The 20,116-nt window shown below is 39.8% G+C and overlaps 1 protein-coding gene across 1 annotated transcript in view; it reads left to right on the top strand.

Moving 5' to 3' along the window:
* Positions 1-20,086, top strand: part of ELAPOR2 (endosome-lysosome associated apoptosis and autophagy regulator family member 2) — a 93,120-nt gene extending 73,034 nt beyond the window's left edge. The window contains exons 18-22 of the mRNA XM_075857370.1: positions 516-617; positions 6,250-6,376; positions 7,271-7,449; positions 8,242-8,407; positions 13,659-20,086. Of these exons, the coding sequence (XP_075713485.1) occupies positions 516-617; positions 6,250-6,376; positions 7,271-7,449; positions 8,242-8,407; positions 13,659-13,718 (634 nt within the window). The 3' untranslated portion in view covers positions 13,719-20,086. The remainder of the gene's footprint in view (positions 1-515; positions 618-6,249; positions 6,377-7,270; positions 7,450-8,241; positions 8,408-13,658) is intronic.
* The last annotated feature ends 30 nt before the right edge of the window (positions 20,087-20,116 follow it).

Genomic DNA, 20,116 nt, shown 5'->3' with positions numbered 1-20,116 from the left:
CATTAGATCGTTTTCTTTTTCCAGTATCCAGCCCCATTTTAATAAAGTGTTGGATGCCTATATCTTGATCCCTCCAGTGATCTACAGTACCTATAAAGAAACAAGTTAAAGGGGTTGCCCCATGGAGACCACCCCTTCTTCAAATAGAACCTGCTTATGTGCTTTTATCAGCGGCAGAAGCCACTTATTGCCATACATGTGGTATTACATGCCGGTAATTGAAATGGTCTCTTCACTCTGACTCATAGAGAGGGCTTTCTAGCATTGGACTCCTCTATGATGTCTATATGCCTATATGATGCATATAGAACATATAGAAAATGTTGTCTTCATGAGCAAACCCCTTTAAGGCAGTTTTCTCTGGGAGCACAGTTTTAGGCAGCAAAATATACAGATGGTAATGTAATAAGAATAATTTGACATGTTGCCAAAATTTTAGTTTCATTACTTATCTTCTTGACTAACTATTAAAATTGATGTTGCTAAGTGATTTATTATTATTGTATTTCACTCAGATCTTCTGCAGCTACTTCATCATGTGAAAAAGGAAGAGCTACTGTTATGTCTATGAGGTGTGATCCCACAAAACCTGGTCAGGGAGACATTTCAGTGCCTAGGTAAGTAATGCTGCTATTCACCTTTGTAACTTATCTTACATTTTCATCTTTTCTTTGTAAATTTTACAAACCATTTAATTTTATTCAGTTATTTTCATAAATAAGGCAAAAGTGTATAATTGATTTATTTTAATAGATTCTATTCTATTAATGAACAAATTCTAGTTATAGTTTGAACAAATATTTAATAATTATTGTAAATGTCTTTGAACACTTTCAAATGTGGCATATGTGTTGCAGATTTTTACTGTGAGTTTGCATTAAAAATTAGCATCTTACTATCAAATTTTTAGGTTCATAACATTGTGCTTGTGTTCATTGTCAGCGGGTCCACGTAGGATCCACCTGTAATCTATCACATCTAAGTTATGAACTTAGATGTGATCGGTAACAGCTCAATACTGCGTGTCAGAGACACCCAGGACATGCTGTCACTGAACCCGTCAGTGCCGCTGACCTGACGGATACAGGTTTCAGAGCTAGATACAGCTGCTCTGTATACAGGATACAAAGCAGCTGTATCTCAAAAAGTTAAAATAATTTTTAATAAAATGTATTTGGAAAGTTGCACCAATCACACTGATATATATATATATATATATATATATATATATATATATATACACTACCGTTCAAAAGGTTGGGGTCACCCAGAGTAATTTTGTGTTTTCCATGAAGACTCACACTTATATTTATCAAATGAGTTGCAAATTGACTAGAAAATATAGTCAAGACATTGACAAGGTTAGAAATAATGATTTTTATTTGAAATAATAATTTTCTCCTTCAAACTTTGCTTTCGTCAAAGAATGCTCCATTTGCAGCAATTACAGCATTGCAGAACTTTGGCACTCTAGCTGTTAATTTGCTGAGGTAATCGGGAGAAATATCACCCCATGCTTCCAGAAGCCCCTCCCACAAGTTGGATTGGCTTGATGGGCACTTCTTGCGTACCATACGGTCAAGCTGCTCCCACAACAGCTCTATGGGGTTGAGATCTGGTGACTGCGCTGGCCACTCCATTACAGATAGAATACCAGCTTCCTGCTTCTTCCCTAAATAGTTCTTGCATAATTTGGAGGTGTGCTTTGGGTCATTGTCCTGTTGTAGGATGAAATTGGCTTCAATCAAGCGCTGTCCACAGGGTATGGCATGGCATTGCAAAATGGAGTGATAGCCTTCCTTATTCAAAATCCCTTTTACCTTGTACAAATCTCACACTTTACCAGCACCAAAGCAACCCCAGACCATCACATTACCTCCACCATGCTTGACAGATGGCGTTAGGCACTCTTCCAGCATCTTTTCAGTTGTTCTGCATCTCAGAAATTTTCTTCTGTGTGACCCAAACACCTCAAACTTTGATTCGTCTGTCCATAACACTTTTTTCCATTCTTCCTCTGTCTAATGTCTGTGTGCTTTTGCCCATATTAATCTTTTCCTTTTATTAGCCAGTCTCAGATATGGCTTTTTCTTTGCCACTCTGCCCAGAAGGCCAGCATTCCGGAGTCGCCTCTTCACTGTAGACGTTGACACTGGGGTTTTGCAGGTACTATTTAATGAAGCTGCCAGTTGAGGACCTGTGAGGCGTCTATTTCTCAAACTAGAGACTCTAATGTACTTGTCTTGTTGCTCAGTTGTGCAGCGGGGCCTCCCACTTCTCTTTCTACTCTGGTTAGAGCCTGGTTGTGCTGTCCTCTGAAGGGAGTAGTACACACCGTTGTAGGAAATCTTCAGGTTCTTGGCAAATACTCGCATGGAATAGCCTTCATTTCTAAGAACAAGAATAGACTGTCGAGTTTCAAATGAAAGCTCTCTTTTTCTAGCCATTTGGAGAGTTTAATCAAACCCACAAATGTAATTCTCCAGATTCTCAACTAGCTCAAAGGAAGGTCAGTTTTATAGCTCCTCTAAACAGCAAAACTATTTACAGCAGTGCTACCATAATTGCACAAGGGTTTTCAAGTATTTTCTAATCATCCATTAGCCTTCTAACACAGTTAGCAAACACAATATACCATTAGAACACTGGAGTGATGGTTGCTGGAAATGGGCCTCTATACATCTATGTAGATATTGCATTAAAAAACAGACGTTTGCAGCTAGAATAGTCATTTAGCACATTAACAATGTATAGAGTGTATTTCTGATTAATTTAATGTTATCTTCATTGAAAAAAACTGTGCTTTTCTTTCAAAAATAAGGAAATTTCTAAGTGACCCTAAACTTTTGAATGGTAGTGTATATATATCTGAAGCATTACATTTGTGGGTTCGATTAAACTCTCCAAATGGATAGAAAAAGAGAGCTTTCATGTGAAACTCGACAGTCTATTCTTGTTCTTAGAAATGAAGGCTATTCCATGCGAGAATTTGCCAAGAAACTGAAGATTTCCTACAACGGTGTGTTCTACTCCCTTCAGAGGACAGCACAAACAGGCTCTAACCAGAGTAGAAAGAGAAGTGGGAGGCCCCACTGCACAACTGAGCAACAAGACAAGTACATTAGAGTCTCTAGTTTGAGAAATAGACGCCTCACAGGTCCTCAACTGGCAGCTTCATTAAATAGTACCCGCAAAACACCAGTGTCAACGTCTACATTGAAGAGGCGACTCCGGGATGCTGGCCTTCAGGGCAGAGTGGCAAAGAAAAAGCTATATCTGAGACTGGCTAATAAAAGGAAAAGATTAATATGGGCAAAAGCACACAGACATTAGACAGAGGAAGAATGGAAAAAAGTGTTATGGACAGACGAATCGAAGTTTAAGGTGTTTGGATCACACAGAAGAACATTCGTGAGACGCAGATCAACTGAAAAGATGCTGGAAGAGTGCCTGACGCCATCTGTCAAGCATGGTGGAGGTAATGTGATGGTTTGGGGTTGCTTTGGTGCTGGTAAAGTGGGAGATTTGTACAATGTAAAAGGGATTTTGAATAAGGAAGGCTATCACTCCATTTTGCAACGCCATGCAATACCCTGTGGACAGAACTTGATTGGAGCCAATTTCATCCTACAACAGGACAATGACCCAAAGCACACCTCCAAATTATGCAAGAACTATTTAGGGAAGAAGCAGGCAGCTGGTATTCTATCTGTAATGGAGTGGCCAGCGCAGTCACCAGATCTCAACCCCATAGAGCTGTTGTGGGAGCATCTTGACCGTATGGTACGCAAGAAGTGCCCATCAAGCCAATCCAACTTGTGGGAGGGCCTTCTGGAAGCATGGGGTGAAATTTCTCCCGATTACCTCAGCAAATTAACAGCTAGAGTGCCAAAGGTCTGCAATGCTATAATTGCTGCAAATGGAGCATTCTTTGACGTAAGCAAAGTTTGAAGGAGAAAATTATTATTTCAAATAAAAATCATTATTTCTAACCTTGTCAATGTCTTGACTATATTTTCTAGTCATTTTGCAACTCATTTGATAAATATAAGTGTGAATTTTCATGGAAAACACAAAATTGTCTGGGTGACCCCAAACTTTTGAACGGTAGTGTGTGTGTATATATATATATATATATACATATATATATATATATACACACACACACACACACACACACACACACACACACACACACACACATATATTTATTTATTTTTTACTGTTATTTCAAATACTTTTGTGTCAAAAAAGACAAAAGTATTATATGTATGATACCTTTATTGGCTAACCAACCAGAAAAATTATGTTTGAAAGCTTTCAGAGCACACAGGCTCCTTCTTCAGGCAAATTTACAAATGAATGACTTAGGCTTCATTCACATCTGCGTCAGGGTCCCGTTCTGACGTTCTGTCAGAGCTTCCCGTCAGAACGGAGCCTTGACTGAAACTGCATCACCATTGATCTCAATGGTGACGGATCCCTTGCAAATGGTTTCCGTTTGTCTCAGTTGTGCAAGGGTTCCATCGTTTTGATGGAATGAATACCGTAGTCGACTGATGCAGATGTGATCGAAGCCTAAGTCATTCATTTGTAAGCTCTTCTGAAGAATGAGCCTTTTTGCTCTGTAAGCTTGCGTACATAATCTTTATGGTTAGCCAATAAAGGTATCATACCTACAATACTTTTGTCTTTTTTTGCTTAAATGCATAATGGCAGAGTGAAAGACCGCAAGGGATTAAAGAAAACAAAGTGGTGTTAAAGAGGCTCTGTCACCAGATTTTGCAACCCCTATCTGCTATTGCAGCAGATAGGCGCTGCAATGTAGATTACAGTAACGTTTTTATTTTTTAAAAACGAGCATTTTTGGCCAAGTTATGACCATTTTTGTATTTATGCAAATGAGGCTTGCAAAAGTACAACTGGGCGTCTTGAAAAGTAAAAGTACAACTGGGCGTGTATTATGTGCGTACATCGGGGCGTTTTTACTTCTTTTACTAGCTGGGCGTTCTGACGAGAAGTATCATCCACTTCTCTTCAGAACGCCCAGCTTCTGGCAGATCACGCTGTGACGTCACTTCCCCAGGTCCTGCATCGTGTCAGACGAGCGAGGACACATCGGCACCAGAGGCTACAGATGATTCTGCAGCAGCATCGGCGTTTGCAGGTAAGTCGATGTAGCTACTTACCTGCAAACGCTGATGCTGCTGCAGAATCAACTGTAGCCTCTGGTGCCGATGCTGTCAAAATACGGCGCATAAAATGACGGCTCGTCAAAAGAACTGCAAGACACTTCTTGGGACGTTTTTGGAGGCGTTTTTCATTGACTCTATTGAAAACCGCTCCAAAAACGGCCGTAAAAAACGCCCCGAAAATCGGGAGTGGCTTAAAAAACTTCTGAAAATACGGAGCTGTTTGCCCTTGAAAACAGCTCTGTATTTTCAGAAGTTTTTGGTCACTGCATGTGAACATAACCTAAAGGTACCAATAGACTCCTTGCTAATATTATTTCATTTGGACCTCTGATTAAAAAAAAAAATGCAAGCAGGGCATTTTGCTACAATCTAAACAGTTTTCCCATGGAAAATTTTTCAGATCATTGCAAAAACAACTGCATCTTTTGCATTGCACCACATGATTTTTTTTTTACAGCCATAGTCATTAGTCATTTTATGTTAAATGTTACAAATTTAATGACCGTGCCCAGCAATTGAGAATAATTCTTAAAGTACATCGGCATGCGACAGGGGCATCTATAAAATGACCCTTAAATTAAGGGTTAACCTAGTAGGCACTATGTGTACCCAGTATAAGCTTCCAAGCTGGACTTTGCGGCTATATGCTGCTCCTAAAGGCTCTGAGTTATATCAGTGATGCAGTTTTGCTGAGCGCTGATAGAAAGGGTCTTCCTCAAGCTGTGCCATCCAGGAAATTTATCAGCTAGTGGAAGCAATATACAGTCGCCCAAACTCAAGTTTAGGGGCTACATACTAGGTGCATGGTGAGTACTTTATGGACATCTTTTAGGGTTCCCTTGTTGAAAGTACACATTTAGCGTCCTATTTTTGGTAAGTTTACATACAGACACTTTGCAAAACTAGTAACTGAATAGCAATTGTAATAAGATCGCAACACAACACTAACCATAAGATTAAGAGATTATTTATTATAACATTTTACACAAAAGGTAGCAAAGTATTATTATTATTATTATTATTATTATTTTATTCTTTTGCTTCTCTTTTTCAGACCATGTCCTGCAGGTACTTGTGACGGGTGCAATTTTTATTTTCTGTGGGAGACAGCAGAAGCGTGCCCCCTTTGTACAGAAAATGACTACCAGAAAATAGAAGGAGCTTGTAAAAATAGTCACCAGGTATTTATCGAACATATTGTTAATGTGCTATGTCATTTTGCATGTACGGAATGTCACCACCTGGTTTGAAACATCAGTGGATCATCATCATTTTCCATGTTTGGAGTGCTCTTTGCTGGACTACACCTCTACTATAAGACATCACTTTCTTTGTCACTTGGATGTTCTTCTTTATTTAAAATGACTTGAGGATAACACACTGGGAACTTTACACGTTATCATGCTATGTATAGATCATGTTCACAAGCTATCAAACTTTACGTCTTAAAATAGCTGTTTGCCAGCTATAAAATGAATAGCTTGTAAGCAGTTTTATTTTTTAGTCTTTTTTGTGCTTCTCCCCATTTTGGGCATTTGTATATGATTTGAAAACGGAATGAAAACTATACATTTAAGAGCAGTTCCACCAACATTTAAAAAATGTCAATTGATTCGGAGTCCATGTATACATACAGATTTAGGACCCCCTAACTCTTTTTTTATTATGTCAGGTGTTCATCTGGAGTAATAATTAAATTAAAGTAGAACTCCAGTCTCCCAACTTACTGAGATTATCTTTTTCTCATAAGTTCATGAACATTGTATTCTTACTTTACGGGAAATCAGCTCTCCATGCTCTAACTTCATGGTGATGGTACTGGCCTTGTGCTTATACACAGCAGCAATTTAAAGCACATAGCTGCAGTTTAAAGCATGAGGGAGGGACAGAGCAGCAGCCTGAGCCACTGATCAGACTTCCTGTGCATCCTAGACAACTATTCAGCTAATTTCAATTAAACTACTTATGAATGAATGCTTTAAAGAAACAGGAATGGAAAGATGAAAGTTTTAAGTTTGTTACTTATGACAGACTTGGTAAATAATATTTGATGTGTTTTAAATTTTATATTATAGGAAACACATTATGTTTGGAATGAGCCCAAACTCTGCATGCGAGGGGTCTCCCTTCCAGAAAAAAGAACAGCAGCGTGTGAATCAATCGACTTCTGGCTGAAAGTGGGAGCTGGGGTGGGTGCCTTTGCAGCAGTTCTTCTTATAGCACTGACCTGCTACTTCTGGAAGAAAAATCAAAAGTAAGTATACAATAGTATACCCTCTGTTGTTGTCTACCTATATTCACATATAGGTGTACTGTACATATAGGGGGAATTCATTAACCTTTCTACGCCAGTTCTCTGTACCTTTCCCCCCACGATCAGACTACCCCCCCCCCCCCATCAGACTACCTACCCACCATCGGACAATAGAGAAAAAATAATTACACATTCACCTCACCACTCCACTTGGCTTCTCCCCTCCTGATCCCCTCAGGTTCCCTTAGCATACTGCTCATACAAGAGCCTGAGACAAAACAGTGGCAGTATATCGTATGTGACGCAGCAGTGATAACATTGAGTGCTGCATCGCATATGATGCCCTGATGCTGCTCGGCGTTAGTACCTTGTATGAGCAGCCCTGTAGGGAGAGCCTGAGGGGTTCCGTTGGGGAGAAGCGAAGAGGAGCAGTGAGGTGACTATTTTGTATTTTATTACTGATGATGCGAATAATGCGACAGATTCATTAAGAGGTGTGCGTCTCTTATTAAATCTGTTGCATCTCACTGCTGTGGACGCCACTCTTAGTAAATCTGCTCTATAATCTTTTTACTAATTTTAGGAAAATTAAGAAGTCAACCAAATCATTATAATTTTGAGAAATATGGAAACATGCATCTTTATTTGCAAATAGCATCTAAAATATTGAATGTGCAGCTGTCTTTTTGTTAGTTTATTGCCACAGAGTATATTTACAAAATGGGAGAGCACAATGGGAGTTGTATTTGCCTTTGCATAAACATTTACGTTGATAACATGCTTTATTTACAGGTTAGAATACAAGTACTCTAAGCTTTTTATGACCGCTAATTCAAAGGAGTGTGAGCTTCCTGCTCCAGACAGCTGTGCTATAATGGAAGGAGAAGACAATGAGGATGATGTGGTGTATTCCAATAAACAGTCATTGTTGGAAAAACTGAAGTCACTTGCAACAAAGGTAAGGCTCTATTTATTTACACCAGTTTTCCAATATTGATTAATATCAGCTTAGTGAATGGTCAATGTTGGCCAGACAGGGCCTCCAGCATTAGTGGGAGGTGTTGGGTGACTGACTTTTAAAATAAAAAGTAATAACATGGTTAGTAGCAACAGGCACAACATATACTTTGTCTTACACACACTTTTCTATATGTATACAATGCTTAAAGTGAATCTTTCCACACAATAAGAGAATTTATGGTCTGCATTTCTCCACGCCATGGCAATAATTACGGATCACTGTGCTTCTGCGATCTGTGGTTCTATAGCCGCCACTCGGGTGGTGCTCTGTGCGTGCATAGTGTCAACTCTGAATATAATAACAAGTTGAAGAGAAATCTGCATGGCAGTCACCCCTTTAGAGCTTCAAACGCAACTTTTTATTCAACGAATGTTGAAGCAGGTAAAAACAAGAGACAAGCAAAAAGCAGTCGGCCTACGGCCGTCTCACGTCCCCCAGAGGTTTCCTCAAGGCCTGGAGGATGTGAAACGGCCGTAGGCCGACTTCTATGTGCTTGTCTCCTGTTTTTACCTGCCTCAACATTTGTTGAATGCATTCGAAGGTCTAAAGGGGTGAGTGCCGAGCATTTTTCTCTTCATCTTGTTATTAAAGTTAATCTATGCAAAATATTAGAGCTACAAAAAAATGTTCTGCCTATTGGCTAATAAGAGTGCTGAAAGAATATCATGGACTTAGGCCTAATTCACACGGCCATGGTCCGGGAAATGCAGTCGACATGCGGTCCATATATCATGGACCGAACACGGCCGTGTGAATAAGGCTTTATAGTTATGAGTTTCCTGCATTCATCACGGGAGAGCTCCCCCGCCTCCCTCTGCGGTGATTGACAGGTCGCTTTGTATACATGCATATACAGTGAAGGAAATAAGTATTTGATCCCTTGCTGATTTTGTAACTTTGCCCACTGTCAAAGACATGAACAGTCTAGAATTTTTAGGCTAGGTTAATTTTACCTGTGAGAGATAGATTATATAAAAAAAAAAAAAAAGAAAATCACAGTCAAAATTATATATATTTATTTGCATTGTGCACAGAGAAATAAGTATTTGATCCCCTACCAACCATTAAGAGTTCAGCCTCCTCCAGACCAGTTACACGCTCCAAATCAACTTGGTGCCTGCATTAAAGACAGCTGTCTTAAATGGTCACCTGTATAAAAGACTCCTGTCCACAGACTCAATTAATCAGTCTGACTCTAACCTCTACAACATGGGCAAGACCAAAGTGCTTTCTAAGGGTATGTTCACACGGCCTATTTACGGACGTAATTCGGGCGTTTTTGCCCCGAATTACGTCTGAAAATAGCGCCTCAATAGCGCTGACAAACATCTGCCCATTGAAAGCAATGGGCAGACGTTTGTCTGTTCACACGAGGCGTATATTTACGCGCCGCTGTCAAATGACGGCGCGTAAATAGACGCCCGCGTAGAAGAAGTGACCTGTCACTTCTTTGGCCGTAATTTGAGCCGCTATTCATTGACTCCAATGAATAGCAGCGCTAATTACGGCCGTAATTGACGCGGCGTTCAAGCGCCTGCACATGCCGGTATGGCTGAAATTACGGGGATGTTTTCAGGCTGAAACATCCCCGTAATTTCAGCCGTTACGGACCCCCGCCGTGTGAACATACCCTAAGGATGTCAGGGACAAGATCATAGACCTGCACAAGGCTGGTATGGGCTACAAAACCATAAGTAAGACGCTGGGTGAGAAGGAGACAATAGTAAAAAAATGGAAGACATACAAGATGACTGTCAATCGACATCGATCTGGGGCTCCATGCAAAATCTCACCTCGTGGGGTATCCTTGATCCTGAGGAAGGTGAGAGCTCAGCCGAAAACTACATGGGGGGAACTTGTTAATGATCTCAAGGCAGCTGGGACCACAGTCACCAAGAAAACCATTGGTAACACATTACGCCGTAATGGATTAAAATCCTGCAGTGCCCGCAAGGTCCCCCTGCTCAAGAAGGCACATGTACAGGCCAGTCTGAAGTTTGCAAATGAACATCTGGATAATTCTGAGAGTGATTGGGAGAAGGTGCTGTGGTCAGATGAGACTAAAATTTAGCTCTTTGGCATTAACTCAACTCGCCGTGTTTGGAGAAAGAGAAATGCTGCCTATGACCCAAAGAACACCGTCCCCACTGTCAAGCATGGAGGTGGAAACATTATGTTTTGGGGGTGTTTCTCTGCTAAGGGCACAGGACTACTTCACCGCATCAATGGGAGAATGGATGGAGCCATGTACCGTCAAATCCTGAGTGACAACCTCCTTCCCTCCACCAGGACATTAAAAATGGCTCGTGGCTGGGTCTTCCAGCATGACAATGACACGAAACATACAGTCAAGGCAACAAAGGAGTGGCTCAAAAAGAAGCACATTAAGGTCATGGAGTGGCCTAGCCAGTCTCCAGACCTTATCCCATCGAAAATTTATGTAGGGAGCTGAAGATCCAAGTTGCCAAGCGACAGCCTCAAAATCTTAATGATTTACAGATGATCTGCAAAGAGGAGTGGGCCAAAATTCCATCTAATCATCAACTACAAAAAACGTCTGACTGCTGTATTTGCCAACAAGGGTTTTGCCACCAAGTATTAAGTCTTGTTTGCCAAAGGGATCAAATATTTATTTCTCTGTGCAAAATGCAAATAAATATATATAATTTTGACAATGGGATTTTCTTTTTTTTTTTTTTATATAATCTATCTCTCACTGGTAAAATTAACCTAGCCTAGAAATTCTAGACTGTTCATGTCTTTGACAGTGGGCAAACTTACAAAATCAGCAAGGAATCAAATACTTATTTCCTTCACTGTATGCTGTGCATACTTAGTCACCAGACAGCACAATTATTTTTACATAGGACAGCAAATTAAGCTGACAGATCTGGTTTCAAAAGGACATATATGAACGTAATTTAGTACGCTAAAAAATGCACCATAAAATTTGAAAGATAACGTTTTGCATCTACACTTAGTAATCATAAATGGTGCTACACTTTTTTATTTTAAGTGTTTATTTTTATTTTCAAAATTCAGAGATGTGTGTAGAAAACACTTAAACGGATTGGTCAGATATTTCTTCTGCCCCGCATGAGGACTGCATAAAGAAATGACAGACAGGCTGATATTAGTGTAATGTTAAATATCAGTTAATGTTAAGTAACTGAGTGTATAGAAGTTATACTTGCTTCGCACGACCAGCACCGCATGTATAAGTTCATGTATATTTATATATTCACGCTATCCCGGCTCTCCATCTGCTTATTGACACTTTTCTCCCCATTACTGTGCATAGGGAGAAAAGTGTCATTCGGCAACTCGAGTACGGGAGGCAGGGTTGCCAACCTCCACTTCAGAAATATCTGGACAACTGAGCTAAAATTCACGGACAGGCCAAAATTTTTACGGACACATTACAAAATCATTGCCTGTTCACTGTGCAGTGTGCTAGGAGTGACTCACCAATCAAGCGGCACAGCTCCGCTTGTAGCTTTCCCCCGCTAACTTAGGTGATGTTTTCTCTGATTAGTCGTTCACTTTCCCTTTTTTTCTGCACCCGGCCCAGACCACTGTGACGACTTATTCCAGCCACGACTCATCTCTGCAGAATTTGACAGAGACATGTTGGTTTCTCGCTTTTCCAGCATCCTCCACACCTATACCCCATTCTCTAAACAAACTTGTTATCCAGTGATCCAATGGTAATAATGATCCCTTAGTGCTCAACACAATAAAGTGCCCAATCGGTAACCGTGCCCCCTGCAGATAACACCACACACAGCTCCCCGTTGTAGATGGCGCCACACAGCTCCCCCTTGTAGATAGCCACAAATCCCCCTTGTAGATAACGCCACACTTCTCCCCTTTGTAGATAGCGCCACACAGCCCCCCTTGTAGATAGCACCACACTGCTCCCCCTTGTAGATAGCATCACACAGCTCCCCGTTGTGGATAGCGCCACACATGTCCTCCTTGTAGATAGCCACACACAGCCCCCCCTTGTAGATAGTGCCACACATAGCCCCCCATGTAGATAACAACACACAGCCCCCTTTCTAGATAGCGCCCCCTTCCCTTGTAAGTAGTGCCCCCCGTTCCCTTGTAAGTAGCGCCACACAGTTCCCCCCCTTCCCTTGTACTTAGTGCAAACAGAGCAGAGAGCGGTAGCCTACCGCTACCACTCTCCGCTCTGCCTTCCACGACCCAGTAGGAGGAGATGGTCATGAAGCGAAGCGGAGCCATGGAGGATCACTTTTGACTGGGGTCGGTGACGGCACAGGACTGGACCAGTCCAGTCACCTGACCTGAGTCACCTGACCTCATGTCAGGTGACTGGATTGGTCCACTCCCGACACCGACCTCACTTGGCAGCGGCCGGCCTGCATATTTTCAGATTCTGCGGAATCTGAAAATATGCCTGGCCACAGCCTACTATTCCTTTGCACTGCATATGTACATTTTGGCACATGCGCAGTGCAAAATTGCGGGAGACTGCAGAAAAATCCAGGACGGTGCTTTTTTCTGCCGGACACTGTGGATGGCAGAAAAAAACACCTGTTTTTGCAGACTGTCCATAAATTTACGGACGGTTGGCAACCCTGACGGGAGGTAGGGGGCCTAAATATGTGAACATTCTTAGACTCATACCTTCGGTGCCAGCCACGTGCTGCAGCTATAAGCTATCATTTCTCTTAAACTACAGAACATTAACTAATAAGTGACAGCACGCTGAAACCAAACAGGGCAGAATAATTATCTGACCAATGTGCTTTAAAGGGATTGTCTGATAAAGATGACTCCTTCCTAAATGGAAGCCGGCCTGGCATTCAGCTGATTGATACATGCCTGGCTTCCCCTACTCCTAGAGATCAGATGTTACCCCTGGGGAGAGCAATGTCTCGCCATTCATGTCCACTACGGCACCCGTTGCAGGCATCTATTCAAATTATTGGACAGGTGGGTCTGCCAGACCAGGTGCTGCTCTTACATAGCAGCACTATTGTTTTGACTCTTAGAAGGAGGTCCTGAGCAGGCATATGAACAGGGGTTGTCATTATGAAACAACCCCTTTCATAGTCCTTTATATCAGATCAAAATTAAGATAATCCAAGTAAATAAAGTAATATATTTTCTTTATGCAAGTTAATTGTAACCATGTGCTCAATATTTTTTATTGTTACAGGAAAAAGAACACAGTTTTGAATCTGTACAGCTGAAATCCTCACGGTCACAAAATATATGAAGACCAGATTTTGCCTTTCAGACTGTAAAAACAAATACTTTTTGTAGGAAAAAAACATATCACAAGAAGAAATCAGTATACAGTACCAATGAAAATCAATAAGGCACTGAAAACAACAAGTATCACAACAAAGTAAAAATCTCGGCTGCCTTATTACCTGACAGAGTATTTTGCCAAAAATGGAATATGTGAAATTTTAGAATTCAAGTTCAACTCAGGACGAGCAAGTGATGCTGAAGATGTTAAGCTTATTGTGCATTGCTTGTGCATGCTGTGTCCTTTGTTTAACCTCTCACCTCCTGACACTGGTTGCATAGAAATAACCATTATCTTCAAGTCCAAAACACTAAAAATTACTTTTTTTTCTACCCATTTTTGCTTTAACAAATTTTATTCCATGAATCATTTTCATTCGAAAATGTCCAGAAATGCTGTTAATAGCTATTTTTAAAAAAAATTGCAGCATTTCTAGCATATAAAAAATACTTATAGTCTTATTTTTATTTTTTTTGCTCCTATGTGTACTCCTTGGTGCTGCTGCTAATCTGAGCTGCTGGAGGAGGGGCTATGAGCAAAATCAGTCTCCTTCCGCCTCTGGCAGCTGACAATATAGTCCCTTCTTACTGTCCATGCAGATAGATAACATGGGATACAGAGTAGTAAAGATATATACTGTGTAACATGCACAGTAATCACTTCCTTAGAAACCAATGAAAATATAATAAAATAAAACAATAAAGGCTGAGTGGGAATGTGCAGGGCTTTATATCCGCTCTCCAGATACAGAGCTTTTGAATCCTAACAAGCTGAGAAAAAGCTCAGCTATACTGCCAAGCTACTGCGGAGGCTCTGCCCCTTCCCTGACAAGCAGGACTGAAATCTAATTATATTGGCTGCTCTGCAGTGTACACAGGATGTAGAGACCTGGCTGTGGGGAGAGTGACTGAACATGTGTGTCCACCAGGTGTACACGTGCACGTTGCTATACACTTTGTTCATCAGGTGGGGCCATAGTATATAAGCAAATGTCAACTCTTCACTGGATAATTTTTTTAACAACATGTAAATGGAAAACAATGTTAATTTTTAATGATTTACATTCTTTCTAATAGATATTATTGCTGGAGGAGGTAGGAATCAATTTGTTTCCCACAATAGAAAAAAAAGGTCCATAGAAAACAAAACATTTTTTTCAGATTATGGAAGTTTTTATTAATAATTATTCAATAATTATCTAATAATTATTAAATGTAATACAACTATACATTTGTTTCAGAAGGAGCAATGAGAACTTAGGCCGTTTACACGGCAAAATCTTTGGCTGAGAGAATGTGCACGTTGTTGGGGATGACTTGGTCCAAAACTATATTGGTAGTATATTATTAGAAAAAAGGGCTAACTTTTTTCTCTAGGAACAGCACCACTTTTGTCCATGGGAATTGTCTGGTATTGTGGCTCAGCTCCATTCAGATGAAGCTCCATTCAAGATTTTAAGCACTAAGCTGTTAGTGTGTGAATTGTAAGGGCACATTGATACAGTAAAATGTGCATTCTATTTATTATAAAGTCCCAAAGAAGTAGTTGCCAAAATTCCGGACAAAACTAAAATGGGACCTATCACTATGTAAAGACAGATTCCTAATTGTCCAGCAAGCGGTGTAGTTACTACAGTAGGGGACATTGAAATGCACAGAATTGGCTACATCCTTGTTGACCTGAGTTGCGGTATAACCTTGCACCCAGTCTAATGTAATAGGTAGGTATGGGGGAAGGGATATGCATATGTATGTTTTAAAAAACAAAACAAAAACAAGTTGGGTTTGTATTCTTAAATATTGGCCCCCAATCAGAAAAGTATCTGTCTAAACTGGTGTGTGTAAATGGACAATCTTTATGGCTTAATTCTGTCCCATACCAAAGAAATTAGTGTGTAAATGATAACATGAGAGAAGCCTCCATTTTGCAGAATTTAATGGTTTTAGATTCATATTGCTAAAAATTAACTGTTTTGATTTTTAATTTATATCAACACCAGGAAACCTGTGTGTAAATGTGCACCTGAGACCAACATGGGACTCATTGGGTGGCAAAATCTATTCTTTAAATCCCAACCTCAACCTAACCTATTATAACTTTAAAAATAACCCATCACTTCTGGGAAACATCTTGAAGTAATAGAAGACCAAAATGTAAAACCTCTCTCAAATATATATAATTAGAAAAATGAAAAAAAAAAAAAGCTCTTTCTAATTTAGAGATAAAAGCTCTGGCCCTTTAAGAAAGGAGACGACTTCATCTGAAGTGGACAGCAATGAGTAGTCAAAGATTTTTACTGCTCTGTTAAACTTCCTGTTTCTAAGCTAGGAAAGTCCTCTGTGAGGGGGGAGACTCTGAGTGTGCAGCATGTGTACAGTGAAGATCTCTGCTGTTATCTTACTTCATACTGGATGTTATTATATTAGCAGAAATGTAAGATGATTGTCCTGTATTACAGAGCAGGAGGCTAGAAGAAGCAGCAGCAAAGGAAAATCCTGTCACAACTTTCTCCTCAGTGTGTGGATGCTGCTTTCTCCGTGTGTATGTAAAGAGAGGCTGAGATTACAAGCAGCTGTGTCCTCCTCTAGCAGAATAATGCTTTACAAGCAGCTGTATCCTTCTCCTCTAGCAGATTAACCCTTTACAAGCAGTGCTCTCCTCCTCCATAAGCTTTCCCTCCTTATGCACAAGGAAACCTTATTACTTGGCTGATACAAAAAATAATAAATAATTATATATAGAGTAAAGTTTAGGCTTCTGGATAGCGGTAAGGACATTTTCCACCCAATTTGTGTTTTGCTAACACTCCGCTAATTAGAATGCATTAAGGAATTACCAGGTTTGAGATTCGCTTTTGACGTATTGATGAGAAAAATAGGGGATTCGATTCTCCTATTGTATTGTATGAACCAGTGAATCAACAAAACAGTGAAACAGGCAAATTGATTTGCTCACCCCAAACAAATGATTCCAAAATATTAGACTTGGTCATTGTTTTATTGAGGAAAATGATCCAATTTCACATATCTTTGAGTGTCAAAAGTATGTGAACCTTTGCTCCCAGTATCTGGTTTTTAGCCCATTCCTCTGTATAAAACAGCTTCAACTCTGTTATGCTGGTGGGTTTTCTCCCATAAACGGCTTGCTTCAGGTCCTTCTACAACATTTCTTTTGGATTAAGGTCAGGACTTTGACTTTGCCATTCCAAAACTTTAAATTGATTCTTTGTTGACCATTCTTTGGTACAACGACTTGTGTGCATTGTTTTGCCGCATGACCCACATTCTCTTGAGATTTTTCTTTAGATCCAATTCTGACTTTGGTTCAGAAAAATTCACCAAAAAACTGAATCAACACTCTGTGTGTGATTTTACCCTCAGAATTTGCTGGTATAATTTAGAATTCATTGTTCCATTAATGATGACAAGCCGTCCTGGCCCAGATGCAGCAAAATAGGCCCATACCATGAAACTACCATGGTCCATAAACCGCTACATCGTTTTCCAGAAAAAGCAGAACAGAAACGAGAGCTTCTGCTGCTTTGTTTTAGCGAGTGGCGGGTGTCGCAGTGCTCGGACCCCCACAGATCAAAACTTCTGACATGTCACTATGACATGTCATAAATTGAACGTTAAGTTAACGTTTAACCCCTTAACTCATTATCACGTAACTGTACGTGATACGGGGTTAAGGGGAAGTATGGAGCGCGCTCACGGGCTGAGCCCCCACCATACACAGCAGGTGACGGCTGTTTAATACAGCCGACACTTCACTGCAACGGGCGGAATCAAAGATCACTTTGATTCCAACCGTTTAACACCTTAAATGCCGCAGTCATTCGTCACCGCGGCAGTTAAATTGTTAGAATCAACGTTCCCTCCCGCGGCACGATCGGCCGTTTACAATGGATGTTATGGCAGCCATCTTTGTACTCCTTTGAATCCCTGCCTTAGGCCACATCCACACGAACGACACAAAATATTTTTTTTATTTAGCAAATAGTTTTATTGTTTTAAAAGTGAAAAAACATAAAACAAAACATATCAATTTGGTATCGCCGTAATCATATCAACCTGTAGAATAAGGTGAATATGTAGTTTTTACCGTCTGATGGACGCCGTAAAAACAAAACCCCCCCAAAAATGTGCGTAAACGCTGTTTTTTGCCCATTTTACCCCACATATAATTTTTTTCAGCTTCCCAGTACATTATGCAGTACAATAAATGGTGCCATGAAAAACTTCAACATGTCACACAGAAAACAAGTCCTCATATGGCTATTTATACAGAAAAATAAAAAAATTATAGCTTTTGGAAGGTGGGGAGGAAAAAGCAAAAGTGAAAATCCAAAAAATGGCTCAGGAGGGAAGGGATTAAATAGAACAGTTTGCCCACTCTCATCCGATTGTCAGTCCATTGATTGAAAACACCTGACTGTAATTTCATCTTCAAATTATCTGCTAATCCTAAGGGTTCACATACTTTTGCCACTCACAGATATGTGATATTGGATCATTTTGCTCAATAAATAAATGACCAAGTCTAATATTTTTAAATAATTTGTTTAATTTGGTTCTCTTTATCTACTTGTAGGACTTGTGTGAAAATCTGATGTCGTTTTACATCAAAACTATGCAGAAATATAGAAAATTCAGACGGGTTCACAAACTTTCAAGCACCACTGTATATGACTTATGCGCAAAAGAAGCTGCTATTATCCGCTAGCACCACAGTCAGCTCTGTATATTTACTCGGTATAAATATACAACCATACATACATTTGAATCTAAGAATGCAGTAACTGCTCTTCCCTCCTTAGTGGGCAGCCATTTTCCCATGGATTTCCCATAAGCTAGTGCCTTGTACTTTCATAAATTCATTGAGACCTATTTTAACTATAATATTTGATATCCAGGATTACAAATGAAATACAAATCCTACTACCTCCCCGTATTTTGTAATTTTCTGTTTTGCCACTATAATTGAAGTAAAGTCGGATTCAGATGCAGTGTTCTCAGTGCCAGCAAGTTTACCCATAGTGACGAGAAAATCTGCATGCAGCCATGCCGGGAATACCACTAAGCCTATCTTTACACTAGCATTAAAATACAATGTAACACTAGTAAAATAGCACTCACAAGTAAATCCCATATTTCTAGAATTAATCTTTATGAGAGATTGAAAGCATAATAGTGCATTAGTTCTGCCATTCACTACAGTTAATCTACTTTACCATATGTTGGCGTTAGTGTGAACAGGACCAGTTTACAAACACTATGATAGGATATATTTACACGTGCAGGTGTTGTTCAGGTTTTTTTATGCAATTTTTGAAGCCAAAATCAAGAGTGGATTCAAATAAAAGGAGAAGTAGAATCTGTGCTTTAGGCCACGTTCACACGTGGCAGAATGTTTCCGCTGTAAATGTTAGTGCAGATTCGGGGTAATTACACAACTAATCTGCAGCAACATTTGCATATTTGACAGGTAATTCAGACGTTGCAGATATCACAGCGGACTTGCCACAGATTTCAGTTTTTGCATTGCAAAGGCTGAAATCCGCAGTGAAATTCCGCTTCTTCTCCGCAATGTAATGTGCATGCTGCGGATGGGAAATTCTGCATTGCAGCCTAATTTCCACACAGTTATTTTCCGCAACGTCTGAACTAAGTTTCCTTAAAATGTATAGAAACAAATGTAAAAAACGGCTGCTGCAGAATTCCACTGCGGACTGTCCACAGCGGAATTCAACAGCAATTCCGCCACGTCTGAACATGGCCTTATACTTTCTCACCCTTTGTGATCCACATCTGGTTTTGGCTTCAAAAACGGCCTGAAAAAAACCCTCAACAAAACCTGCATGTGTGAATACACAGGTTACAGAGGCTTTTTCTGGAGCGTATGTCAATCATGTCAGCTTATTTTTTGCCTTGCTACTTACCTGAGGAGTAAATACAGAATATTTACATATACTGTATATAAATATATAAAATAAAAAACAGTTGTGTTGCAGTTGGTGTACATTTTGTTATTAAGTGGATTATAGATTTGTGTTTTTTTATATATACACATATTTATGATTTATTGAAAAAAAGAACCTATTATTTTAAATAAATCTAATTTTCTCATTTTAAAAGTAATTTTTTTGCTCTTCTCACAATTAATATTTCTACCACTAGAAAAGATATATATTGTGTGCAACGTAGGTATGTTTTATACATAGTTTTTTCAATATTTTTTGCCAGTGTTAAGAAGAATTATTTTTAGGGATTTGTGCTGTGAGACATATTATATCTCATATTTGCTTTATCAATACTGACATATTGTTTAATAAAAAGCCCTTGGTTGTCTAGATGTTGTGT

Source organism: Rhinoderma darwinii, chromosome 3, assembly GCF_050947455.1.
Source record: "Rhinoderma darwinii isolate aRhiDar2 chromosome 3, aRhiDar2.hap1, whole genome shotgun sequence".
Lineage (NCBI taxonomy): Eukaryota > Metazoa > Chordata > Amphibia > Anura > Rhinodermatidae > Rhinoderma > Rhinoderma darwinii.
This window is presented reverse-complemented; position numbering and strand designations above follow the sequence as displayed.